General features: G+C 32.8%; 3 protein-coding genes across 5 annotated transcripts in view; all 3 read right to left on the bottom strand.

Moving 5' to 3' along the window:
* The window catches only part of LOC114731059 (protein tesmin/TSO1-like CXC 5), a 29466-nt gene extending 7040 nt beyond the window's left edge, over positions 1-22426 (bottom strand). For 2 of the 3 annotated variants that reach the window (XM_028918187.1, XM_028918190.1), the window contains exons 1-3: positions 3369-4042; positions 1147-1254; positions 164-341 (exon numbers count right to left, since the gene is read on the bottom strand). In XM_028918187.1, the coding sequence (XP_028774020.1) occupies positions 164-341; positions 1147-1254; positions 3369-3634 (552 nt within the window). In that variant the 5' untranslated portion in view covers positions 3635-4042. Of the gene's footprint in view, positions 1-163; positions 342-1146; positions 1255-3368; positions 4043-22414 lie in introns of those variants that run through there. The other variant, XM_028918188.1, reaches the window with a different exon arrangement.
* Positions 10845-16739, bottom strand: LOC114731060 (uncharacterized). The gene is made up of 3 exons (XM_028918191.1): positions 16418-16739; positions 12871-13165; positions 10845-12224 (listed from the first exon to the last, which is right to left on the bottom strand). The coding sequence occupies exons 1-3, from the start codon at positions 16620-16622 to the stop codon at positions 11612-11614; spliced, it is 1113 nt and encodes a 370-aa protein (XP_028774024.1). The 5' UTR covers positions 16623-16739; the 3' UTR covers positions 10845-11611.
* Positions 20774-22790, bottom strand: LOC114731061 (rac-like GTP-binding protein ARAC7). The gene is made up of 8 exons (XM_028918192.1): positions 22540-22790; positions 22161-22248; positions 21933-22042; positions 21620-21683; positions 21471-21535; positions 21316-21381; positions 21123-21229; positions 20774-21032 (listed from the first exon to the last, which is right to left on the bottom strand). Exons 1-8 carry the CDS (start codon positions 22636-22638, stop codon positions 21002-21004), a joined length of 630 nt encoding a protein of 209 aa, XP_028774025.1. The 5' UTR covers positions 22639-22790; the 3' UTR covers positions 20774-21001.
* Positions 22791-22884: the final 94 nt, after the last annotated feature.

The raw sequence follows: 22884 nt of genomic DNA, 5'->3' as shown, positions 1-22884 counted from the left end.
CTAAATAAATTATAGAAAGAAACTTGATATGCTCTCAATTAAAAAAAATAATCGAAACTATTTTCCAATTGGTATCAACACTTTATTTCAAGTTGTCCTCAACATCCACTAAATGAAACAAACAGATGACAGAAATTAAGTGTAGTGAGTTAGAGTAATATACCCTGCTATCACGTGCTCCATGAGGGCTGCTTGCAATTTTTGGCCTGAATGCATTTGGATTGCGCTCCAAAGTGGCTTCAACAGCTTCTCGTCTAGCAGCTTCATTTTCAACATTGTTATAGCAGTTTGCACAGTTGCACCCATCACAATATATTCCGGATGCAAAGCATTCACAATATCTGCTCAATACACAGAGAAATTAGCTTCATATGAGCAAGATCTTATGCCAACTTGGAGCTGCGAGCATGCTATGACCTGTACTGAAGAAGTAATATCAAGAGTGGCAAAATCAAATTGTTATAAGGAGCATTCTTTATGCTCCTCTTCCAGTGAAAGAATATATGGCTGACGAATTGAGCTGCTATTACTTAGATGAAATTAAGCTTAAAGCATGGACATCCACTTTGACACCACCATTGCACATCTTTAACACTACATTTGATGATGCTAGCAGAACATCTTATCAATATAATGAAAATATCTCTCCCTGAAGATCCATTGAGTAATTTTCAGATGAAAACGGTGGTTGAAAGAAATGAGGAGAAAAAAATTACATTATTCAATCCAATCCCGTAGTTGTAGCAACAACAGTCTTTGTACATTGGCTCAATACAGATTTTTTCCATTTGCTCATGACTAGAATAACAATATTGCTGATTGAACTCGTAGAATATTTGTTTTCTTTACAGTGTTAGAAGTGTTTGATCCTAAACTAAAGCCACTAGAAAGTAAAATATGCTATCATGCTTGGCACAGGTCACTGACCCTTGAGACAATTAATTTATGAATCCATCAATCAAGAAAATTTCAAAATTAAGATGCAGTTACAAAAAGGACCACATGCTCAGAATCCTGGGAGGTTAGTTATGATGAATTTTGCATTTCAGTATTGTGAATGTGCGGGCCATGAACACCATGCCCTTATGAATCATCAGTGGCATGTAAATACAGACAGAGATAGAGAGGAAAATTGAATTAACTTACAACTTTAGACATTTTGAGTGTTTGCAATTACACTGTTTTTGCTTCTTTGGAGTAACATCCTTCATATCAAAGTTGGGTCGTGATCTTGATTTTGGAGATTCTGGTTTCCTGGAAAAAAATTTTAGGAAAAAAAAAAAAATTTAGACGCAGCAGTAACATAAACTTCTATCCATTTATGAGCAAACAGATCCACAAGTTTGAGCTTGTCAAACCAAAGAAGAAATGTAGATACTCTATGAATATCCATAAGTTCTAGGTATGCTAAGATATTGCTCACTTCAGAACTCTCATAATTTATTACACTGCATTTCTTTCTTAGGAACTATAGTGCATGCCTCAGTTCATGCAGCTGTTTTCAAAACAACATAAGCCTCACTATAATTAAAATGAAGTTCAAAAGAATAAAATGAAGATCAGTTGTATAACAGTAAATTTCGCATAGAAAAGTTAGACGAAGTTTGATGGCATAAAAATAAATATCAGGAAAGTTTAGAGCCAGCATTGCAAATTTTGAAACTGTAGGATATGGCAAATTTTCACTTCACCATGCAATGTGACATTTTTCATTCTCCTAAAAGATTAAGTGGCTGGGAGAAGATCCATGAATGGCATTGTATTATATTTCTCACACACCCCCATCCAGTGACCACTTTGGGTTCACATCATCCCTTTCTGATTTTAACTAGGAAAACAGAAGCAGTAAAGATCAACTCGAACCATGTTATTAATGGAAGAAGACTGATGGATCGTTTTGGTATATTTACAAACTCTAATCATAGTAATTAACGGCATGCCAGGGCACAGCACCACAGTACACTAGGCAAGCATGCCCATTAGGAGGGAGCTCATTTCTGTCACAAATCCACATGCCCCAACATCTCTCTGCAGACTCAATATTTGTTTTCATCCCCCCCTCCCCAGCCCTTCTTTGTTCCTGTCAAGTCTCTCTCTCTGTTTTTTTTTTATATAAGTCAAAGTATCCTCAAATCACTTTGGGCTTAAGACTAATCTCTATTGAGTTGGGAACGTTAAGATTATAGCCCTCTCAACAAGTGCACTTCCCGGGATTTGAACTTGTATTCTCCTCCTTATGAAAATGAGACCACTTACCATCTCCAACAACAGCTTGTTGGTTGTCAAGTCTCTCTTTTTTTCATTGCAATTTTCCCCAATGTTCATTTCCCCTAGAGCACAGTTATCCAGTAAGTTGCAGGTGAAAGGAAATGTTTTGGTTATGACAGTTTTATGAACTTATGAAGAAATCATAAATTTTCAGTTATGAATAGTAATGGTTAGGAACTTACAAGAAAATTGATATATTACAATTTGACCAATTTTGAAATAGAATGCATTAATTATTTATGCTTGATACATTGGGTATTAGATAATTGTTGGAGTTATTACAAGCTGGGCTTTAATTTGAACCTTTCATACACACATGCTTACAACTTGTCTTTTTTGTTTGTTAAGTTACATGACATCGCACTTCAATGCCACCAGGTGCCATAGCTCCAGCTTCGTGCCATCAGCTACACTTACTGTGCGGCAAACACAACACCAGCCCCCAAACCCAAAGTGATATAAATCAGTTTATACTAAGTATTTTGCTAAAAGAGAATAAAATTCAATCAACCAAAATGCTAGACTAATTTAAACTCACATCAACTTCCCAATCATAGAAAATAGGGGACGGATTGAAAATTGCCCTATAGAACTAATATTTTTTTTCTAACAAGAAAACCAAAGGTCTTAGAATTCCCACAAAATGCTATCCCGTGCTTCAGAAATTAAACTCCCACCATCGTTTCTCAATTCTCAAATCAAAGAGATAATACAACTGAACAATAGAAGAAAATAATAATGGGATTGGGGATAAAAGAAAAGAGAGAGAATGGTAATGTGCATGCAAACTTTGCCAACGGTAACCCAAAACATTATACATGCATTCGAGGCCCATGCAGAAACAAAAAATGCAGCCAAACAATCCGTGATTTTCTTGAACAAATCAGAAATGAAATTAGTAATTAAAAATCAACCAAAATAAAACAGTAACTCGATACGTGAACTTCCAAGTCCAGAAATTCCAAAGGGTAAAACTGTTCTTTTTTTTTTTTTTCCAAATCAGAATCACACCAACTAGAAATGATGTTCTCCAGATATCAACACACACGTACGTAAGAAAAATTCACAATCGAGTGCCAGCCGTAATTCCATTTACTCACCCAACCCTGGCTGAAGAATGAGGAGCCTGCGGTGGCATAGGCATCACAACAACCGGTTGCGTTGTAACTGGGCGTGGCTGCGGCTGACTCTGCGCCAGCACCTGCAACTGAGGCTGCGGGTGTTCAGGCAAGGCCGCGCCACTATAACCCGTGAAATCGAGCTGCCTCGCCAGCTTCTTTGCCGGAACATCAGACAGCAACGCTGCTCCTGAAGCATCCGATGACACATTCTTGGGAGGGCAATCTGCCCCCTCACCTTCTCCCATGAGATAAGCAATCAACAATCAACCAGGAATTTCAAATTCTTCCTCCTTCCAAGATAACAACTTAATCCACCAATTATTCCTTCATAATCCCACAAATTTAAAAATCAGTTCAAAATTAACTAACTTTCAGATCCCAAACCTATTTCCGAATCACCAGTCAAAAGAAAACACAGCTACACACAACACCCTGGATGCAAACCCAAGTTCGGAGTATAGTGCCCAGAATTTTAGGGACTTGGATCCAAAAAAAAACACTTCTGAACAGGCGATGACAGAGAAAGAGATTGTAGAAATTGTAGAGCGAGAAAACAAAAGAAAGGTGATTGCAGAGGAACGTGCCGGGAAAAGGAAGGACGATAGGAGCTGAGACACAGTCTGAGCAACAAGAGAAGAAGAGAGGGACTTTCGTTGTTCGCCCTCCTTCCTCCCTCTCTCCCCCGAGCTTTTTGAAATTCAATTTTGTAAATATTGAACGGCCAGATCGCCCTTTCTCGTGCATCGTACGGTCCACAATGAACAATTCATCGGACGGTGGAAATTCATAGAAGGATCAGTAACAATCCCTCATGAACCGTTGGATGCAAGTATAACTGAGGGTGTAACAATTTCTTCATTACCCACAAATGCGAGTAAAAGGGTTTTTTTTTTTTTCCTTTGTTTCCTTTCCCCTGAAAATATTTCTTGATCACTCAAAAAAAGAAAAATATTTGTGGATGTTATAAAAAAAAAAGAGAGAAACAATAAGAAAGAGTATTTTTATTTATTTAAGAGTGCTCAATACATTATACATAACTTCTATTTATAGTTACAACATTACATTTTTGATAAAATCTATAAATTTTTTTTCCACAAAAATATTATTATATTCATAATATTGGAGAATTTCTTGAATTGTCTTCACCCTTATTTTAGTAAAAGTAAACCAAAAAAAAAAAACATGCTCTCCAATCCAATAAACTACATAATTAATTTGTAAAAAATTATATGTCATTTTTTTAAATACTGTTTTTAAATCTAAGTAAACAAAAAAAAAAAGAAATATTCTCTCCAATCCAATAAACTAGATAATTAATTTTTAAAAATTATATATTATTTTTTAAATACTGTTTTTAAATTTGTATTGAAAAAATACTATATCTGGTCGTTAATTCTTAATATAAGAGTTAGTTGGCTAATTTGAATAGATTAAAAAAACTAATTAAGTTAGTTATTTATAATGAATAAGTGCTGTCTTTTCTAAAATATCTTTACTAATCAAATGTATTGGTTAGAATTATTATTATTACAAGGACTATCTTAAAAAAAAAAAGATAAGTATGAGAAACAAAATGAATCGGGGTCTGATATTTAGCACTAAAATAAAATTTAAACATGTTTTTATATTAAGGACCAAAGGTAATATTGTCTTAGTGAAAAATCTCTTTAATATGTTTAATTAATCAGAAGAATTTAGAGAACATAATAAAGCAGAGAAGTAAAATAAATTTAAATTTTATATTCAGGATGAAAATAAATTCACCTATAGAAGAAAAAAATTTGGAGCTGAAAGCAAAGGCTGGTGGCAAGGTGTTGACTTGTAATTGGAGGAGGTGGTTCTTTAACACGGTCGTGCCAACATATGATTGCAATTTCAGGAAATTCAGCGGCATCTATAGTTTTATTTGTTATGTCGGAATCAGAATCAGTAAATTCACTTTGACTTTCATTTATGTTAAAAATATAAGATTTTAATTCACTTTATATCTCTTTTTTTTTTAGGATAGTTTTTATAATAATGATAGTTATAACCAATACACTTAATTAGTAAGAATATTTTAGAAAAGGCAATATCTATTTATTACAAATAACTAATTTAATTAGTTTTTAATCTACTCAAATTAGTTAACAAGTATTAAGGACCAGAGGTAGTATAGAGTACTACCTCCTATCTTTAATATAAAAACTAGTTGAATAATTTGACTAGATTAATAAAAACTAATTAAATTAGTTATTTATAATAAATATGTGTCATCGTTCCTAAAATATTCTTACTAATTAAACATATTAGTTAGCACTACTATTATTATAAGGATTATTTTGAAAAAAAATAAATATAAGAGATAAAGTGGATTGAGATTTTATATTATATTAAGGACCAGAGATAGTATATTACTAGCATTATGATTATTATTTATTCTTATTTATAACTCATTAAGTATATGAATTTTTGTGTGTATAATATATATTGATATTAATTATCTATGTTCTCATGCCTGCTTGGAAGTTATATTCTGTTTAATTTATATGAATCTTTCCTTATTTTAAAAATTTTATGTAACGCGTTTTAAAAGTTGACATAAATTACGCAGGCATCAATTAATTTTTCTAAAAAGTTATCCTACGACAAGTGTTTTAAAGTATAGAATTTTTTTATTTCCCTTCAAAAAATATTTGTGTATAATTTGATATTCAAGAAAATATGATATAAAATAAGAAATAAATTATACAGGAACTCATTAAATGATTTATTGTTATTGTTTACAATGTTTTTGTGAGACACAAAAAGTTTATTTTGCTCTTCTTAGTTATGATTGTTACCAATATAATGCCTGAGAAATCGTAATTTTAACCACTTATTTAAATGATAATGGCATCTTAAGTTATATAATTTTTTGTTTTTTGAATATAACATTTTGTTTGATCGTCACCATTAAAGAAAGAAGTAAATAAAAAATAAGAATAATTAATCTCCTAGTCTTTATAGTTTTATTTGATTTTTAATCAGGTCTTTATAAAATTTTTCTTTTTATATATATTTTTACTTTTACATATTTTTAATTAGGCCCCTCCATTTTTTTATTTTTTATCAGATCCTTATAATTTCACTTATTTTTTAATTAGGTCCTTTGTAGTTTCAAAAAATTATTTATTAACTTTATTCTTTAAAATTAATTTTATTTGTTAATAAGTAATTGTATAGTTGGACAAATAATTAATATAATCATTTATTAATTAATAATTAATCAGAATAATAAATTTTACTTAACTATAAATTTTTTATAATAATATTCTAATTTTAAAAAATTTTATTATTATAATTTGACTTTTATAGTTATAAAAATTAGAAATTGAAAAATAAATAATATATATGTTTAACTAAAAATTTAAAAGATTATTAATATAATATTATTATAATAATTTATTATTTATAAAATATTATTATTTATAAAGTAAAAAATAAAACTACAAGGACTTAATTAACAATAAAGTAAAAGAATAACGACCTGATAAAAAAATGATAAGGACCTAATTAAAAACATGTGAAATTATAAGGACATTATAAAAAGAAAAAAAATTATAGGAATTTGATTAAAAACGGTTGAAACTATAAGAGTTTACATATTAATTATTCTTAAAAAATAACTTTAAAGATAAAAAATAATATTTATATTAATATTTTCAAAATGTAAAAATAGATAGAAAAAATCGCAAAAAAGACCTTAAAAATAGAAAAATTGTAAATAGTGACCCGTTATAATATTAAATTATTAATATTGGTTTTGGTAATAATTAATAAAAAAAGATAATAATTTTGTGAATGGGTCATTGTATGTAATTTTTTAATTTCTTAGGTTTTTTTTTTGGTGATTTTTTTCAAGCAGGATAGATATTATTGAATAATGTATTGAGATAAAAAGCTTATTAGTTTTTTTTTTCCCCAGTGCAAAGCTGGTTAGTTTTTCTCTGAAAACTTTAAGCATCTTTTTACTTAGCCCCAGAAAATGGGGAAAACAAAACATTAAGGATCTCTTAGAATGAAGGAGCAGTTTCCAATTTATTCCACCAAAACAGAGTAGGAGGGAAGCTCTTCTGTTGCACACTTGCACGTGTTCGCAGCCTCTGAGCAAAATAATAATAAAATAATAATAATAATAGTAGTAGCAGTAATAGATGATTATTATTATTATCATGATTAATAAAAGTTTTTTGGAGAAGTATACATTAATGGATTAAGATTATAGGCAAGTTGGAACCACTTTTTATTTACAGAAGAATATTTTATACTAATACACTACAATGAGCTAACCAATAATAATGCATGTACTCTACATACATACATAAAAGAATAACAAATCACCCTATACATAAAAAATGTATTTAACATTTTTTTTTTAAAACAGAAGAAGTTATGAACAAACATCTTATCATAAATTTTAGTTATATTTATATTTTGATGTCAGTTTCCAAACTCAAGGAAAAGTGGCTTAGAATTTTAATTAATCATTAAATAAGGGGCCAATAAGATAAAAATCTGTAAATACATTTTTTTTTAAAACACACGATATCCTCCTATCGGAACAATGCTGTTTGAGGCATTACACGTAACATCTTTCTTACGAAATTTGAATATGTGAATACAACATAATAAACTTTTCATGGAAATTTCGAATATCATTTTTTCAGTTTTTTTTTTTTGCCTGAATTTTATGTTTTTTTTAAGTATCTTGCTCTTAATCGACTTATGACTGTGGCTGTATAATTCAGTGCCACCTGATAGTTTGTACTTTTAAAAATGAATTGCACTTATACATGTTTCATCCATTTTTAAAAATAATACTCTTCCGGTCCTAAATATAAGACCTTTATACATACTTGTATAAGGATCTTACATTTAGAACCGGAAGAGTAGTAAATTATGCATACATCTATTTTGGTTTCGGTATAATAAGAAACATCTCCTAATTCGAAAGAGATTCGTGGAATTTATATTGGATAGACACAATAAAGGAAATAAATAAGAAAAAAAATTTTGAACATAAAAATTATCCTTGATATTAATATTTTTAAAAACGTGAAAGACAGACAGTACAAGAAGTGGCTTTCTTAACCAAGTATATCACGAATTTATATGGCATACTCTTAAGATTATACTACCTCCAATCCTAATTATAAGAGCTAATTGACTAATTTGAAAAGATTAAGAAAGTAAGTTTAGTTAGTTATTTGTCTTAAATAGGTGTTATCTTTCCTAAAATATCATTTTTAATCAAATATATTGGCTAGAATTACCATTATTAGAAAGACTATTTTAGAAAAAAATGTATAAATATGAAAGACAAAGTGGATTGGGATATTATATTTAGAACCAAAATAAAAATCAAACAAGATTTTATATTAAGGTTCAATATAGTAATCTGCATTAAGCCCATCATCAAAATATTACTATCTCCCAAATATAAGAGTAAGATAAGGGATTTAATTCTGATAAAAAAAAAAAGATAAGAGATTTAATTTGATTTTAAATATAAGATGTCTATCTACTTGCTCTCCCAAATTTATAATTTTTTTAAAAGCATTCCTATTAATTGCACATAACAAGAAAAATTTTCATCAAGAGATAGTTACAATGCCCACTATTTTAGAAAGTTTATTTTAGAAAAATTAACACATATTTGTAATAAATAACTAATTTAACTAATTTTCTTGATATCAAAAAATTAGTGACCTAATTTTTATATTAACGACGGAAAACACTTATATGTATAATTTATAACAAGCTATATTAATTACCACATTACAAATAATGATTTTTTTTGCTCAACACATGTATCTTCTTACAGGAAGCAATTATATTTAAGATATTATCGTACACTAAATATGAATAGTTCTCTTAGTAAAAATTCCAAGTTCACAATTGTGAAGAATTAACCCTTAATTCAACACAGCCAACTCCATGCAACACGGAGAATTAATTATATTGCCTCCAATTCTAATTATAAGATCACTCATAATCTACAAGCAAGGTCTTATATATTACAAACGAGGTCTTATAATTAAGACATGAGGTATTAATTTGTAACAAAGTCCATTAGTGTTTCTTCGGAAACAATAATCATCTTTTCAATGAAGTAATTTCCTATTTATTCGGTCAAAATATAATTGCGGGAAAAGCACTTGTTTTGTTTTGTACGCACTCTGCCCATGGACATCAAATAGTAAAAGCTTCTTTATATACAAAAACATCCTTGTTTTCGAAATAGTGAGCCGAAGTGTCGTCATCACAATTTGTGAATAACCCCACACACACATTGATAGGAGTTTCCTTGCTCACAAGTAGATGTGGGAACCCTCTAGGATTGCCGTGCTTAAAAGGACCGGCTCTCTAAGGCCGAAACTTTAAAAATACCCCAATTTACTAGTCTCGGCCTTTAAACTAACGAGCTCAGGACCGGCCCGCGGGCTTTTGACCCGTTTAGGGGGAAAAAATACTATTTTTTTATTTATATTTTTCATATTTTTTATCAAAAAAATAAAAATAAACCAATGAAATTGTTAATAAAGGATACAAATATAAATAACATTAAGTCACAAATACAAAATATCATCATATATAAATATCTATCAACATCCAAGAACATCTAAAATATTCATTAACAAGATAACAACATCTAAAAGTTTTATCTCATGCAATTGTGTAATAAATAAACATTATCATTAATCTTTTGAAACTTTATTATCACTATAATCAACTACTCTTCTTCATAAGTATGCTTTTCTTTTGTAACAAAAACATTAAGTTTTTTTAATAGGAATTTTACTTTTAAATTTTGCAATCTAATTATTATTTTACTTTAATGTGAGAAACATTGTTATTGAAACTCATAAATTTCTAATTCAAATTATAGAATCACAAGTTATACAAGTATAAAAACACTATTATTAAATATATATATATATAGTTTAAAAATATCAACACATGTAATATAAATCAAATCATTATTAAAATCCAAATTAACCCGTTTTTTTAAAATTTAATTAGATAAATTATTGTCTAAAACTAAATAAATCAAATCATTTTGTAAAATTTAATTTTAAAATGATAATAATAACTAAATATTTGAAATATTATTAACATGTAAAAAATTAATAATATTAAATTACATAAAAATTTTTTTAAAAAATATAAAAAAGCCTAAATGGGCTGACCCTCAACCCTCGGCCCTCTAAGACCGACCCTTTTAAGCCTTCAACCCTTCAAGGCTTATTTCCCATTTAAGAGAGAAAATTTTAAACCCGACCCTCATAATTTCAGGACCTAAACAGGCTCGACCTGTTTTCCCGGCTCTACTCACAAGTCACCTTGAAATTTCTATTTGTAAATCAGTAAATACAAAGTTTTTATTCCATTAAAAATGGAATCGACTAGTAAATCAGTAAGCACAACGGAGAATGATCATCAATAATTCAACTAGGATCATTTGCTCAGGACTCCAAAAAATAGAAAACCCATTATCAATAGACTGATCATGTAGATTTAGAACTGTCTTTACGGACAACCCATTCCTACATACAGTATCAATAGACCAAATGGCAGGGGCTCTAGCTTGCAGGCCACACGGACAACCCATTCCTACATAATCCCCTTTGTTGAGTGTTGGACAACGCATGCGCAACATCCCTCAGCGGAACTGAAATGAAATGCATAGAAATCTGACGGCCTTGTGACCTAATAGCACCAAGTTCACCATACTTGTGACAAATCATGGTCTCAATCCTACTCGCTTTCAAGCAGTTTAGCTCGACTTTTTGTCCTCAAAATCTGTAGAAATTCCAATTCAGGATGCCCAGGTAAAAAAAATTGGCTCTCTTAGGACAGTTTATTTGCGTCCAAAAAGACTAGTCCAACAGAGGCCAGATATCCGCCACAAATCACACACGTTTCTGGCTAAATTTTGGAGTCAAATTTCACAAGCAGCAAGTTGAATTTCCATTTCCAAATTTCATATGCAGTCACGAACCTGAAGAGAGCATTCATTGGGAGGAAAAACAAGCAGACATAGCATAAACCGTAAACATTTTAATGTTAAAATGCCAAACCAAAAAAAGGATTACTTTTGAAACTGTTTCTCAGAGCGACCATAAAAAGGAACCATCAACCTCTAATAGATATCCACATCTATTGAAGCTAAATCTCTTATCACACATCACAGAACCTAGCTAATACATTCCTCCAATTCTGTCCCTCCGACGATCATCCAGTCCACCTCTACGATCATCTCTTACACGATCCATGTACATCTCTTTAGGTGGTGGACCACCCCTAATTGGAGAGCGGCTCCTTTGTCTCACATCACGTGCCCACCGACCACGCTGAGGAGGAAGTGTCGGTAACAGAGGTGCAGGGGGTGATAGTGGCCTCCTGTCAAATCTTCTCCTTTCATTGGTGAAACCTTCTCTGCCACGATCCCTGTGATCCCAGTCAACTGGCGGTGGCCTATCAAATTTGTTTCTCCTATAGGCATCATCAATATAATCCATCCGCTCTCTCCGCATACCATCTGGAAACCTGCCTTCATTCCTGAGGGGAGCCATAGCAGCAGATCCATAATCTCTAGGCCCGTCCCTTCCCAAGCCATGAGGAGGAGACCTATAACCATTTAGGGTCCTTTCTGGGGAGCGGTCCACAGGAAGTCCAGGGAACCGTCTAGGAGGAGCATGAAGCGGTGGTGGCGGACCAGGATAACCCCTACGTGGACTTTCAACAGGTGCATGACGATACCTATTACAGTTATTACAGTAGTCCCGCCTTGCAAAGTTAAGATTGCCACATCTGGAAAATTGTGAAGATAAGACATAAAGGAAATATACTGTAATAAAATAAAGTCAGAGATCCCATATTATAGAGCGTCTCGTAAGCATCACATGCATACTACCCACTACACTGGAATAGATAATCACCCAGCTATTTCTAGATAGGACAGTTATGCAACCCACAGCTCATACAAATTAAGATGTTAGGCTAACTTAAACAAATCTACACATAATACTTGACATCATTAAATCTGCAAAAGCACAATCATAGCCAAAACGGACAAACCTTTTCTTGCTGATAATTCAGTCAACATCACAACTGTTATCTAATTTTAAATGCATGGGTTAATCTAAGCTTTGGTCCCTTGAGTTTGTCCTAATTTTGGTATTAGTCCCTCAAGTTTCAAACCACAGGTTTTGGTCCCTTAATGGGCAAAATGATCCAAGTTTTTATTAGATTATAGGGATCAATATTTTAAATGAAAAGAAAGTTGAGAGAACAAAACCTATGATTTGAAACTTAAGAGACCAAAATCAAAATGACGGTAAATTTGAAAGACCAAAGTTTGTATTAACCCTAAATGCATAAACAAACAAAACCTTTAGATCAAAAACAAGATAGACAAATAAAAGGCCTCAAAACAACACGAAAGAAGAGAACTTACAGAGGATCAGGACAGAACCAGTCTCCCTCCCTGGGACGCACATTAGGATTGTTTCTACCAATGCCTTCCCCTCTGACTGGCCCAGCACCATAGCCAGATCCATCAAAAGCTCTACCCATTGGCCTGCCACCAGGTCTTCCTCGGCCATATGGGGGTGAAGGGTCTCTATATCTACCAGGGTCTCTTCCCCCAGCATATCCACGACTACGAGACATATGATTATAATCAGAACCATAGCGATGATCTGCATCCCTACGATGAACAGGAGAGAGAGAACCTGCACGGATCCTATATCCTGGGAAAGCAAAGACAATAAACTTTTGAGCTGTTCATATACAATGAAAGAAAACTTAATATTGCAATATACTTTAGCAGCCAAAATTTTGTGATCAGGCAACAGCCCAATGACCGATGTAACATTTCATAGGTTACCGCCAACCAGGCTTCTTTTTCCTCTTGCATATCTAAATTGAAAGTATGAAGAGTGCAGGAGGTTTGCATATGATGCTTTCACTGCCACTTCCAAAACACATCATCCATTAAACCAACAGAGTTGATGCATGCCATGCACAAGCTAGGTCCTTCGTTCAACTTAAACTACCTCACCCATTCCCATGATACAAGTCCACCCATATCTTGCTACCTCGGAGGGCTACATCCATTTATTGCATAGACCACAATATACTTAAATACAAAAAATAATTAACCTAAGGATTTAAATTTCAAATTTAGGAGCAACAACCATGGCACTATGTCCACACCGGATCATAAAAGTATGAGCTACATGCCTAAAAGATGCTAATCCACCATCATATATCCCACAAGGAAATAACCACCACTGGAGCGCACACAATCCCAGTGTTTAACTTGATCATGCACCATGTTTTAGAATCGTTTAAATCTACCTCTGATGTGACACCCAAAATTCAGATTCATGAAACAAAGTGCAATTTTACAGTAAACCTTGCCACAGAAAAATTCATTTAAGCCAGGTAGTGCAATGTCAGCAAGGCAATAACCAGTTCACTGATGTTTTTGTCACTCCACCCCCAATGAACCTCAAGAATAGAGACGAAATTGGGCTTGTAGTAACATCATCCCAAATTTTTGGATATATCCAACCCTTTTCTGTTACAGCATCGTTCCCAGTCAAAGCCTTGGTATGGAAAATATATAGAACTCAGCAGTAGTCACCCAATCACATAATAGCAGAAGTGCAAGGTCCCAAACTGGTGAAACAAATACTCTGAAAGGGGCCTTCTAATTTGAAGATATATAACCATCTGATTGACCCCTAATTAACCAACCCAAAAATCAAAAAAAATCCCCCCAAAAAAAGTAAAATGACAACCACCAGCCATTAAACAATCAATGCAAAGATAATTCCAAAAGAAAATTCCCATAGAATGTGTATCCAGTACTGCAATTATCAAGAGTTCAATAACAGAACAGAACAACCAGGCATAACCAGTGACACTAAGAAATTCTGTGTAGTATCATCATTTTTCCATGATGTCAAGGTCAGCTTTCACCAAAGCAGCCATGTACACAACCATGAGAACTTCTCGCTGTAAACCCTAGCTATTCCAGCCAACCACCAATTATAACTTAAGGTGATTCACTAAAACCATTTGCAATGGCCAGTTATGGTCCTCTAAAATTCCCATGACCACCTTGATGTCCTACTTCATTGTCCGTGTTGTATCACAGTTCGTGTTTGGCAATAACTTCAATCTCAGATTCAGTTTAACTTCACACTGCGTTTAGCTCCGCAAATACCCAAACTAAACAAATGACCACGAATCAGCAACATGAAACCTGAGGCAACAAAATTTGTGCTGCAGAACCCCAAAAAAAATCATGCAGAAAGGAGTACACATCCAAAACACTCAATAACTCTTAATAGAAAAATTCCCAGGTCATGATCCAAGGCTGCATTCATTGCAACATGCCTTCCTCAAGGCCCAAGTTCTTGCACGCAACATCAGAGCTGTAACACACAAATGCAAAATTTATATACTGATTTACACTCTATAATCGCTAAGAGATCCATATGCTTTGCATGCACAAAAGGAAGATGATAGGTCCAGCAAAACCCATCTCTGTAAAGATAGCACTGAGTGTGGGGGAAAGTCAAACAAGAATCTGCAGCTGAACATTGTATTAGTGATGTGTTGGTGTGATCAATAATCACACTAATGTGTGAATTTAGTATTACATTTAGTAAAAGGAGAAACAAATAAGAACTCCGTGGCAACTGCCCATGTTGATTTTTCAATAACCATCCTAAAGGAATCAAAGACACTTACTTTTTTTAATTGCAAAGTTTTTCTAGTTAACTTCATACTCTGACATGCAGCTTATATTATGATTTTACAAGTGCAATTGATATCATTATGAGTTATGAATTAATACACAACGTTATACTAGAGATATTAACGACTTAATAAGCTTATTTACTTGTAATTATGTAAGAGTAATCAACATGCTATATAAAATCAAAATTATCAATTATTATTCATTAATATGACATCAATATAAGATCAGATCATCTATTGATATTCCATTACTATGCATTAATTTTTTTAAAATACACAGACACTAAATCTCTTTGAAAATAATTTTAATATCCACATGCAGTGCACAGAAAAAAAAAATCTAGATGATAAACTAGTGTGGGTTTGTGCATTACAGAAAATTTGACAAATGAGTCATCGTGTCATATTGCTCATGGCTCATGGATGGTATGACTTGTTAGAACTTTTATATTATATATAAATATCCATATGTTATTCCAATTCCAAATCTTTACACGTATATATATTCATGGCCCATCAATAGCGATCATATATAGATGTTATTTCAGATCTTTATTTAGTTTTAGTTTATGCAATGTTTCTTTCTAACTGTAACACGTGCTGTACACTCGGGTGTGTGCTTTTTTAATGCTTCAAACCTAAGCGTTTTAGGAATCTAGTCCCTTAAAGGCAGCTTTTGCCTTTGTCTACCTTGGGTAAATTCAAGCTTCAAGGGCTGGGTTCAAATAACACCAAAATAACACGGTAGATTACTACAGCTTGCTTTGCGAAGAATATTTGCCTCTAAAGAAATAAATAGGGGATTATCATATGAGGAGAGCAAGACATTTATAACCTAATTCTTCCTATTTCACTCTCAGGTCAAATACAAACACCAGATACAAAACCCCGGCCAGCCCTGGGAGTGGAAAATCTTATTCAACTTCAAGAACATTGGAATTCCCAAAATTGTGTCATCACCACCGCCAGAAGCCACAAGTTCAATCATATTAGGACTCTAGAAACTGTATTACTCGGTTTAACAAGTGCTTACTAACCACCACCGAAAATTTTCCAAAACTACCAAAAAAAAAAATCTTCCAGAATTTAGAAGGTGGGAACAAACCATTCCTTTCGCAACCAACTATAAAAAGCAAAGTCAACCAGTTTCCTCATAAAGATTACGAAACCGAATGCAATTACTCGTATAATCAGGATATCCGGCAAAAGAACAAGGAAGATAAACAAACCAGGGTCATCAGCGTATCGATCGGATCGGGAATACGGAGGACGGGGATCGCGGTGAACCTCGCCGGACTCGTAATCACCACCACGGCCTCCACTGCCTCCTCCGGCGCCAGCACCGCCATCGCTGTTGGAGGGCCGGATAACGAGACTGCTTAAGAGAGGCTGATGATGGTGCGGTGCCGATGGGTCCTTGTCTCTGGAAGCCATCCTTCTCAACGTTCTACTATGGAACCGAACCCTGCAAGGTCCGATATTTTGTCGAAGGGAAGCGAAGGTGCTTATAAACCCTAGACCGAGAATGCCCTTTTCTAGTTTTCTTTTCCGCACGCAAAAATGAAATTACAGGAACGGACATACCTGTTATGTCCATATATATTCCATAAAATTAAAAAAAAATTTAATATAATTTCTAGTCTATTAAATTTATTCTCATTTTAGTTTTAATCTTTTAAATTTTAAACAATAAGTTTTACCTTTAAATAGTAAAATAGTTCAGGTTTTTATTAAATTATAGTAATTAATATTTTAAATAAAAAAACTTGATAGATTAAAACTAAAATAAGAATAAATTTAAAAGACTAAAAATTATATTAACTTAATTAAAAATTAAAAATTGAAAGTAAAGAAATTTTTTTAAAAAAGGTACAGTTTATCATTTTTGTTTGATCTTTTGACTTTATTTTACCGGAGTTTGTTTTCCTAGTTTGAAAAAAAATATTTTTAGCTTTCTAATTCTAATATTTTTTTATAAAATATTAAATGATATTTTTATAACTATTATTATTTTAAAAATTAATATCAACATTTTTTAAGATCGACTTTTTTCACTCAAAATTGATTTTAAGTCAAAATCTATTCTTTGTCCTCCATCACACATTTAAGTTACTTTTTTTATTTATATTTTAACAAGTTTAATTTTAATCCATATAATTAGCGATGTTAATGGTAGTAACACTATTAAAATTACGTCTAAATTCTTATAAAATTATAGAAATTGACATTTCGGATGAAAAAATCATTGGAATGAAAATCTGTGATTTGAACCAAAATTCAATCAAACAATAATATTAACCTAAAAAAATGAATTCTCACATACACTTTTAAGATATGTTGTTGATGAAAATAAAATGTTTATAAAATATATATAATTCAAAAGTAATAAATATATATAATCTATATATTCAAAAAAATGTTTTTTCAACGAATAATAAATTAGTAAAAATAAAATTTAGTTTATAATATTTTCACATCAATTTTATTATGCACACCTCTATTTTTTATGTTACCATTGGTATGAGTAATTAATCTCTATTTTGGATGAAGTATAATTCTAGTGCCTCCTTAAAAAAGTGTAGTACAATCTCCTTCTCGTTTTCCTTTTTTGGCCAATAAGTACAATCCTAAATGATATTTGGATCTAGTAATGACTGCCTTTCTTGTGGGTGCTCTCAAGCCCCACATCATATGGGTGTGTGAGTGTGTTAGTGTGTATAAGTAGGACATTCGAGTTGTTTGGGTACCACCCGCGTTAGGTGGTTTTCCCTTCAGTCTCTGGTAAAAAAAAAAATGACTGCCTTTTGATTCTCAACCTATGTATAAAGATGAGTTCATATACATACGAGTGAAACGCACAAGTTAGAAAATATACGGTGATGGTTGTAAAATGAAGTCCTGATATTTCAATGGATTTATTATTGGTTATTGTTGGAGAAATCAATTCGATGGCGCCTTATAATAAGTTTTCTCACTAATTTTATTTAAATTATATTAACTTTCTATTAAAATATAATAACTTTTCAACTCTATTTCTATTTAATATTAACTCCGGTCTTTAATATAAGAGTTGGTTAACTAATTTGATTAGATTAAAAAACTAGTTAAATTAGTTATTTATAATAAACAGATATTATCTTTCTTAAAATATCCTTATTAATCAAGTATATTAACTAGAATTATCATTATTATAAGAACTATATTGAGAAAAAAATAAATAAATATGAGAGACAAAATAAGTTAGTGTCTTATATTTATGATTAAAATAAAGGTCGAACTATCTCTTATATCGAGGACGAAAGTAGTACATATACCTTTAAAAAAATACTTATTTACTCTATAACAATAGAACACAAAATAGTATATTCATGCTAAAAATTTAATAAAATGACCTATAAATAAAACAAACAAAAATATTTTCTCTCTATCTTATAAATAAAATCGGAGTATCAAACAAATTATAAAAATACTAAAAAAACAAGGCCCTTGCAAAAATGATCAAGAATGCATAGAAGTTGTTGCCTTCTAATACATATAAGAGCAAATATTAAATATTTAAAAAATTAATCCTATATTAGAAGAAAATGCTTTTCGGTTTCAGCTTGTGGCAGCTTAGATTAAATGATGATCCTAACTGTGTAGAGGATAATTTCTAAAGATGATAAAGTGCTTGACAGTGCGGGATACAGGCCTGCCTGTCATGATGCAGGCTAAAAGCGGCTCGCAAAATACTAGCCCGCACCTGCCAGCGTGCTTTTTTTCTGAGAAAATTTTGTTGTTACATAATTGAAGCAAGGACCAAGGAGCTAAGAGGATCAAACTTGATTTCTAAGCACAAGTTAATAATTGTTCAACAATAATTAAATTTATTATTGAATATAAGTTTGTCATTTAAATAGAAAATTTTTTAAATATTTCTTCAATTCATGTGAATTATCTAAATAAATGCTATAAATAGTACCGGCTGTAGTGTTATTTTTTTTTATTCGATGCAGTATTGAGTTTTTTATGTCAATGCTAATTGTACATATTAGTGCACTAATATGGGTGCAACAGGAAAGGTACAAGATTAACCCGTGTTACTGGGAGAAAAATCTTACATACATGTATCTTATCATAATGCTTTGAGGATAAAGTCAGAGTGTAAACTAAACCTATGGCATTAAATAAAAATAACATGTTGAGAAGAAGATGTGCATTAATTCTCTCTCTTATTATTAAAATTTTAGTTTTTAGTTTTTTAAATTTTACGATTACAATTTTATTATTTTATATTATTATTGGCATAGGAACGAGAGTTGGGCTTTAAAATCTGAAATGTTAAAGTTAGACTTGGACTAGATACTAGATAATGTGTATTTAGATGAGACCATGTATGAAGATTGAATTTTTTTTTTAAATAAAAAAAGGGCTAACCCCACTAACCTGCTAGTAGTGTTACACGTAGCTCGCACTTTGACGGGTTGGCAAAAGCCTACCATTTATGGTGGGCTAGCGGGAGGTCTAATAACTTCTCCTTGTCAACTTGGGTATGAAGATTTGTACCCCAAACAAAAAAAACCTGGGTATGAAGATTGTGCCTTCAAAAAACGAAGTCGGTTTCAAGCAAACTCTGAAATTCTCTGTATGCGAAGCTGATTAAGGAAAATGGTCTGGGCCCAATTGCTTGGTTTCATGGTAATGGTATAAGCAGGATTTTCTCTTTTGGTCAAACGAAAAAAAGGCAGCATGTTCTCATTTTGAAAATGGATGTTTTCTCTGGAATTATTGTCTTGGCATAGACGATGTGTAGGTCCTGCAAAACAATGAAGGCACATAGGACACAATTCAATGAAGCCAACTGCAACAAAAGGACACAACAGGAAGTACTGCAGAAACTTGCCCCAAGGACTCACCTGCCTTGTTTGTCTGCCTCACAATCATCAAATAGGCTTCTTCTACAAGCAGAAACAGATCCAATAGCATTTATATCACCCCTCTAACCCTTTTTATTAACTCGGTTCGTCCATCTCCAGTACTCCTGCAACATATTTATGAAACCCACGTGACATGTTCTTGCTTTTTAGGGGGTGTTTAGATAGAAACCAAACCATGGTTTCAGAAGTGCTTTTACGGATTACGAAGTAAACATGTGGAGGAGATTATCTCGTTTTACGGAAAAGTGCTTCTGAAACCGTGGTTTTGATTTTGCCAACCACCCCCTAAGTTCATGATGCAACTTCAATGACTTTTTCTTTATAACTACAGTGAGTGGGCCATACAAATTTACAGGGAGTCTAAGATAAATTGCACTGTTCACGGCTTGTAAATAGTATAACTTCATGCAATTTTTATAAACATATCGATTGATTGATTGATGATGAAGTCCGTAATGCAAGTTGCATGGCTTCAACTTCGTAATTAGAGTGCCCATAGAACTTGAAGCACTGTTAATGACTTGTCACCAATGCAACTTCCTACAAATTTTATGTATATATTGATTGATCATAATGATGCTGATGATATTGATGATGCCAATTTCAAGGAATGACGGATAAGGAGGATCTGGATCTGTCAACAAAAAGACAAACTTCCTACAGCACTGGAAATGCAGAAGTGGTTTCATTGCTTCCAATTTAAAATATACAAACATCATAACATGAAGTAGTAACAGCCACTAAGAGGGAATGAAAAGTTCCCTCCGATCTATTCTCTAACGGGTCTTTCAAGTGATATACTGACTTACATCAATTACAATACAAAGCACAGAAAAAAAAAGGTATGGAAATCAGATGTCAGAACTCCACACTTGAAGCATTTGAACAACATCCATATTAAGCAGCACAGCCTCCGCACACAATGCCTCTGTCATCCACAAACATATTTGTCAATCAAAAGGGATTATAGATTAGATGGTATATTTTCCCAGCGAAATAGTCAGAGTCAGGTGCTTACACAAATGAGCAACCAGACCTTCTGTGCCTTTCCTTCCTTGTCATTTCCTTCCTCCTAGGAGGCTGCAGAACAACCTTAATTGCAGTATCAAAAACTGCCTTGACATTCTAAACAACGAAAAAGACATCATTATCAAGTCTCTGCCTCCTAAGAGAATGTGTTAGTGTTTTCAGGCCAAATTCATGAGCATTACCTGCTGCGTCTTAGAACTGCATTCTATATAAGCTGCAGCACCTATTTGTTTCCTTAGATCTTCACCCTGCTCATGATTCATAAATGAGCTCATTTCGGTTATCCACAATACAAAATACTTATCTGCAAAGCAGAGTTGATGTAAAGAATAGAAACCTCAGCTGACGTTATAACATTAGAACCCAAATGTTCGGCTAAATATCCGCGATCTCCTCGAACATCTGAGAGAATATAATTAATGGATTGATCTCTGCAGCATCTTCAGCATAACAAACTTACAAAATTTAACATGTCTTGCAACTTACCTAGCTTTGTGCCAACAAGAATAATGGGAACATTTGGTGCAAATCTACGCAGTTCTGGCATCCACTAAAGTAGACAAACAAGAAAAGATTGAAAAAAAAAAAGAAAAAATGAAAAGTTGAAAACAAAATCTTTGATTAGCATGAATGGTCGTCTTAATGATGAAAACGGTCACTTGCTGCCAATAAGTAAAAGTTATGTGAAGAACAAGACAATGATGGACGGTTAAAAATAGAAAAATGCCTAACTTCTAAGAACTTGAATCTAAAAGTCTAAAAATAGAAAGAGGAGGAAAGATTAAAAGGAATCTTGTACCTTCTTAAGAACATTTTCATAGCTGGCTCTGCTGATCAAGGAGAAAGCTAAGACAAATATGTCTGCACCTCTGTAACTAAGTGGCCTCAATCTGCTGTAATCTTCCTGGCCTGTAATGAGAATAATAATATTAGAGAGGAATAACCAAACCATTTTCCCGGACCATAATGAAGGTTAAAAATGCAGAGGAGCATCTTGCTCCTTAGTGCTTGGAAGCAAACATTGTACCTGCCGTGTCCCAGAGTCCTAAATTCACAATGCTCCCATCCACAGCTACATTGGCACTAAAGTTATCAAATACTGTAGGTATATAATCCTGCCACACCCAAACCCCCCCCCCCACCAAAAAAAAAAAAAAAGCCAAAGAAAAGAAAAGGAGTGAATAAGAAGCATACTTGTCTTCAATCGCAAAATATATCTGCAGGGAACGTATAATATGCCCTAGAGCCGACAGAGTTATGAGTGATAAATCCAGGTATTACTCACAACGAAAGCTCAATTTTTAATCTTTTTTCCGTACACCATCTAGATGGACTGGAGCAAGATCCTTAACATGGAAGGAGACAATTAAATGCACCGAAAAGAAAAGATTTTTGAAGGGACATACAGTGGGGAACTTATTGCTGGTATAGCAGATGAGCATGCAGGTCTTCCCAACAGCACCATCTCCAACAGTTACACATTTAATGAACTTTGAGGCACTCATCTACTGAAACTTTTAAGGGCTTGGAGCTAGAATCACTTGCGCAGAGCTTATTATTAAAACAGAATGAACCTTCAAAAGGTGAGACTTAGAAAACCCAAAAGTGAATAAAAAGAAGAAAGACAACAGTGTCTAGATTGAGTAGAATCTGGTCTGGGGTCGGACTTTATAAGGGTGCGAGTGAAATAATGAAGATGCCTCTTTCTCCTTCCTGGTCTCAAGAAATAAGCTTAAAAAAATGAGTGAGAG

Source organism: Neltuma alba, unplaced genomic scaffold, assembly GCF_004799145.2.
Source record: "Neltuma alba isolate B1F8T4 unplaced genomic scaffold, ASM479914v2 tig00012799_pilon, whole genome shotgun sequence".
NCBI classification, from domain to species: domain Eukaryota; kingdom Viridiplantae; phylum Streptophyta; class Magnoliopsida; order Fabales; family Fabaceae; genus Neltuma; species Neltuma alba.
Note: the sequence above shows the minus strand (reverse complement) of the source record. Positions and strands in the feature narration are given on the sequence as shown.

Coding starts and splice junctions, on each gene's coding strand:
- LOC114731060 (XM_028918191.1), bottom strand. CDS start 16,622: ATGGCTTCCAGAGACAAGGACCCATCGGCACCGCACCATCATCAGCCT. Junction 13,166..16,417: donor TCGATACGCTGATGACCCTG/GTTTGTTTATCT, acceptor TTGCTTTCCCAG/GATATAGGATCCGTGCAGGT. Junction 12,225..12,870: donor TGGTTCTGTCCTGATCCTCT/GTAAGTTCTCTT, acceptor ACAATTTTCCAG/ATGTGGCAATCTTAACTTTG.
- LOC114731061 (XM_028918192.1), bottom strand. CDS start 22,638: ATGAGTGCCTCAAAGTTCATTAAATGTGTAACTGTTGGAGATGGTGCT. Junction 22,249..22,539: donor CCAGCAATAAGTTCCCCACT/GTATGTCCCTTC, acceptor TGGGTGTGGCAG/GATTATATACCTACAGTATT. Junction 21,684..21,932: donor ATGAAAATGTTCTTAAGAAG/GTACAAGATTCC, acceptor TGTCTACTTTAG/TGGATGCCAGAACTGCGTAG.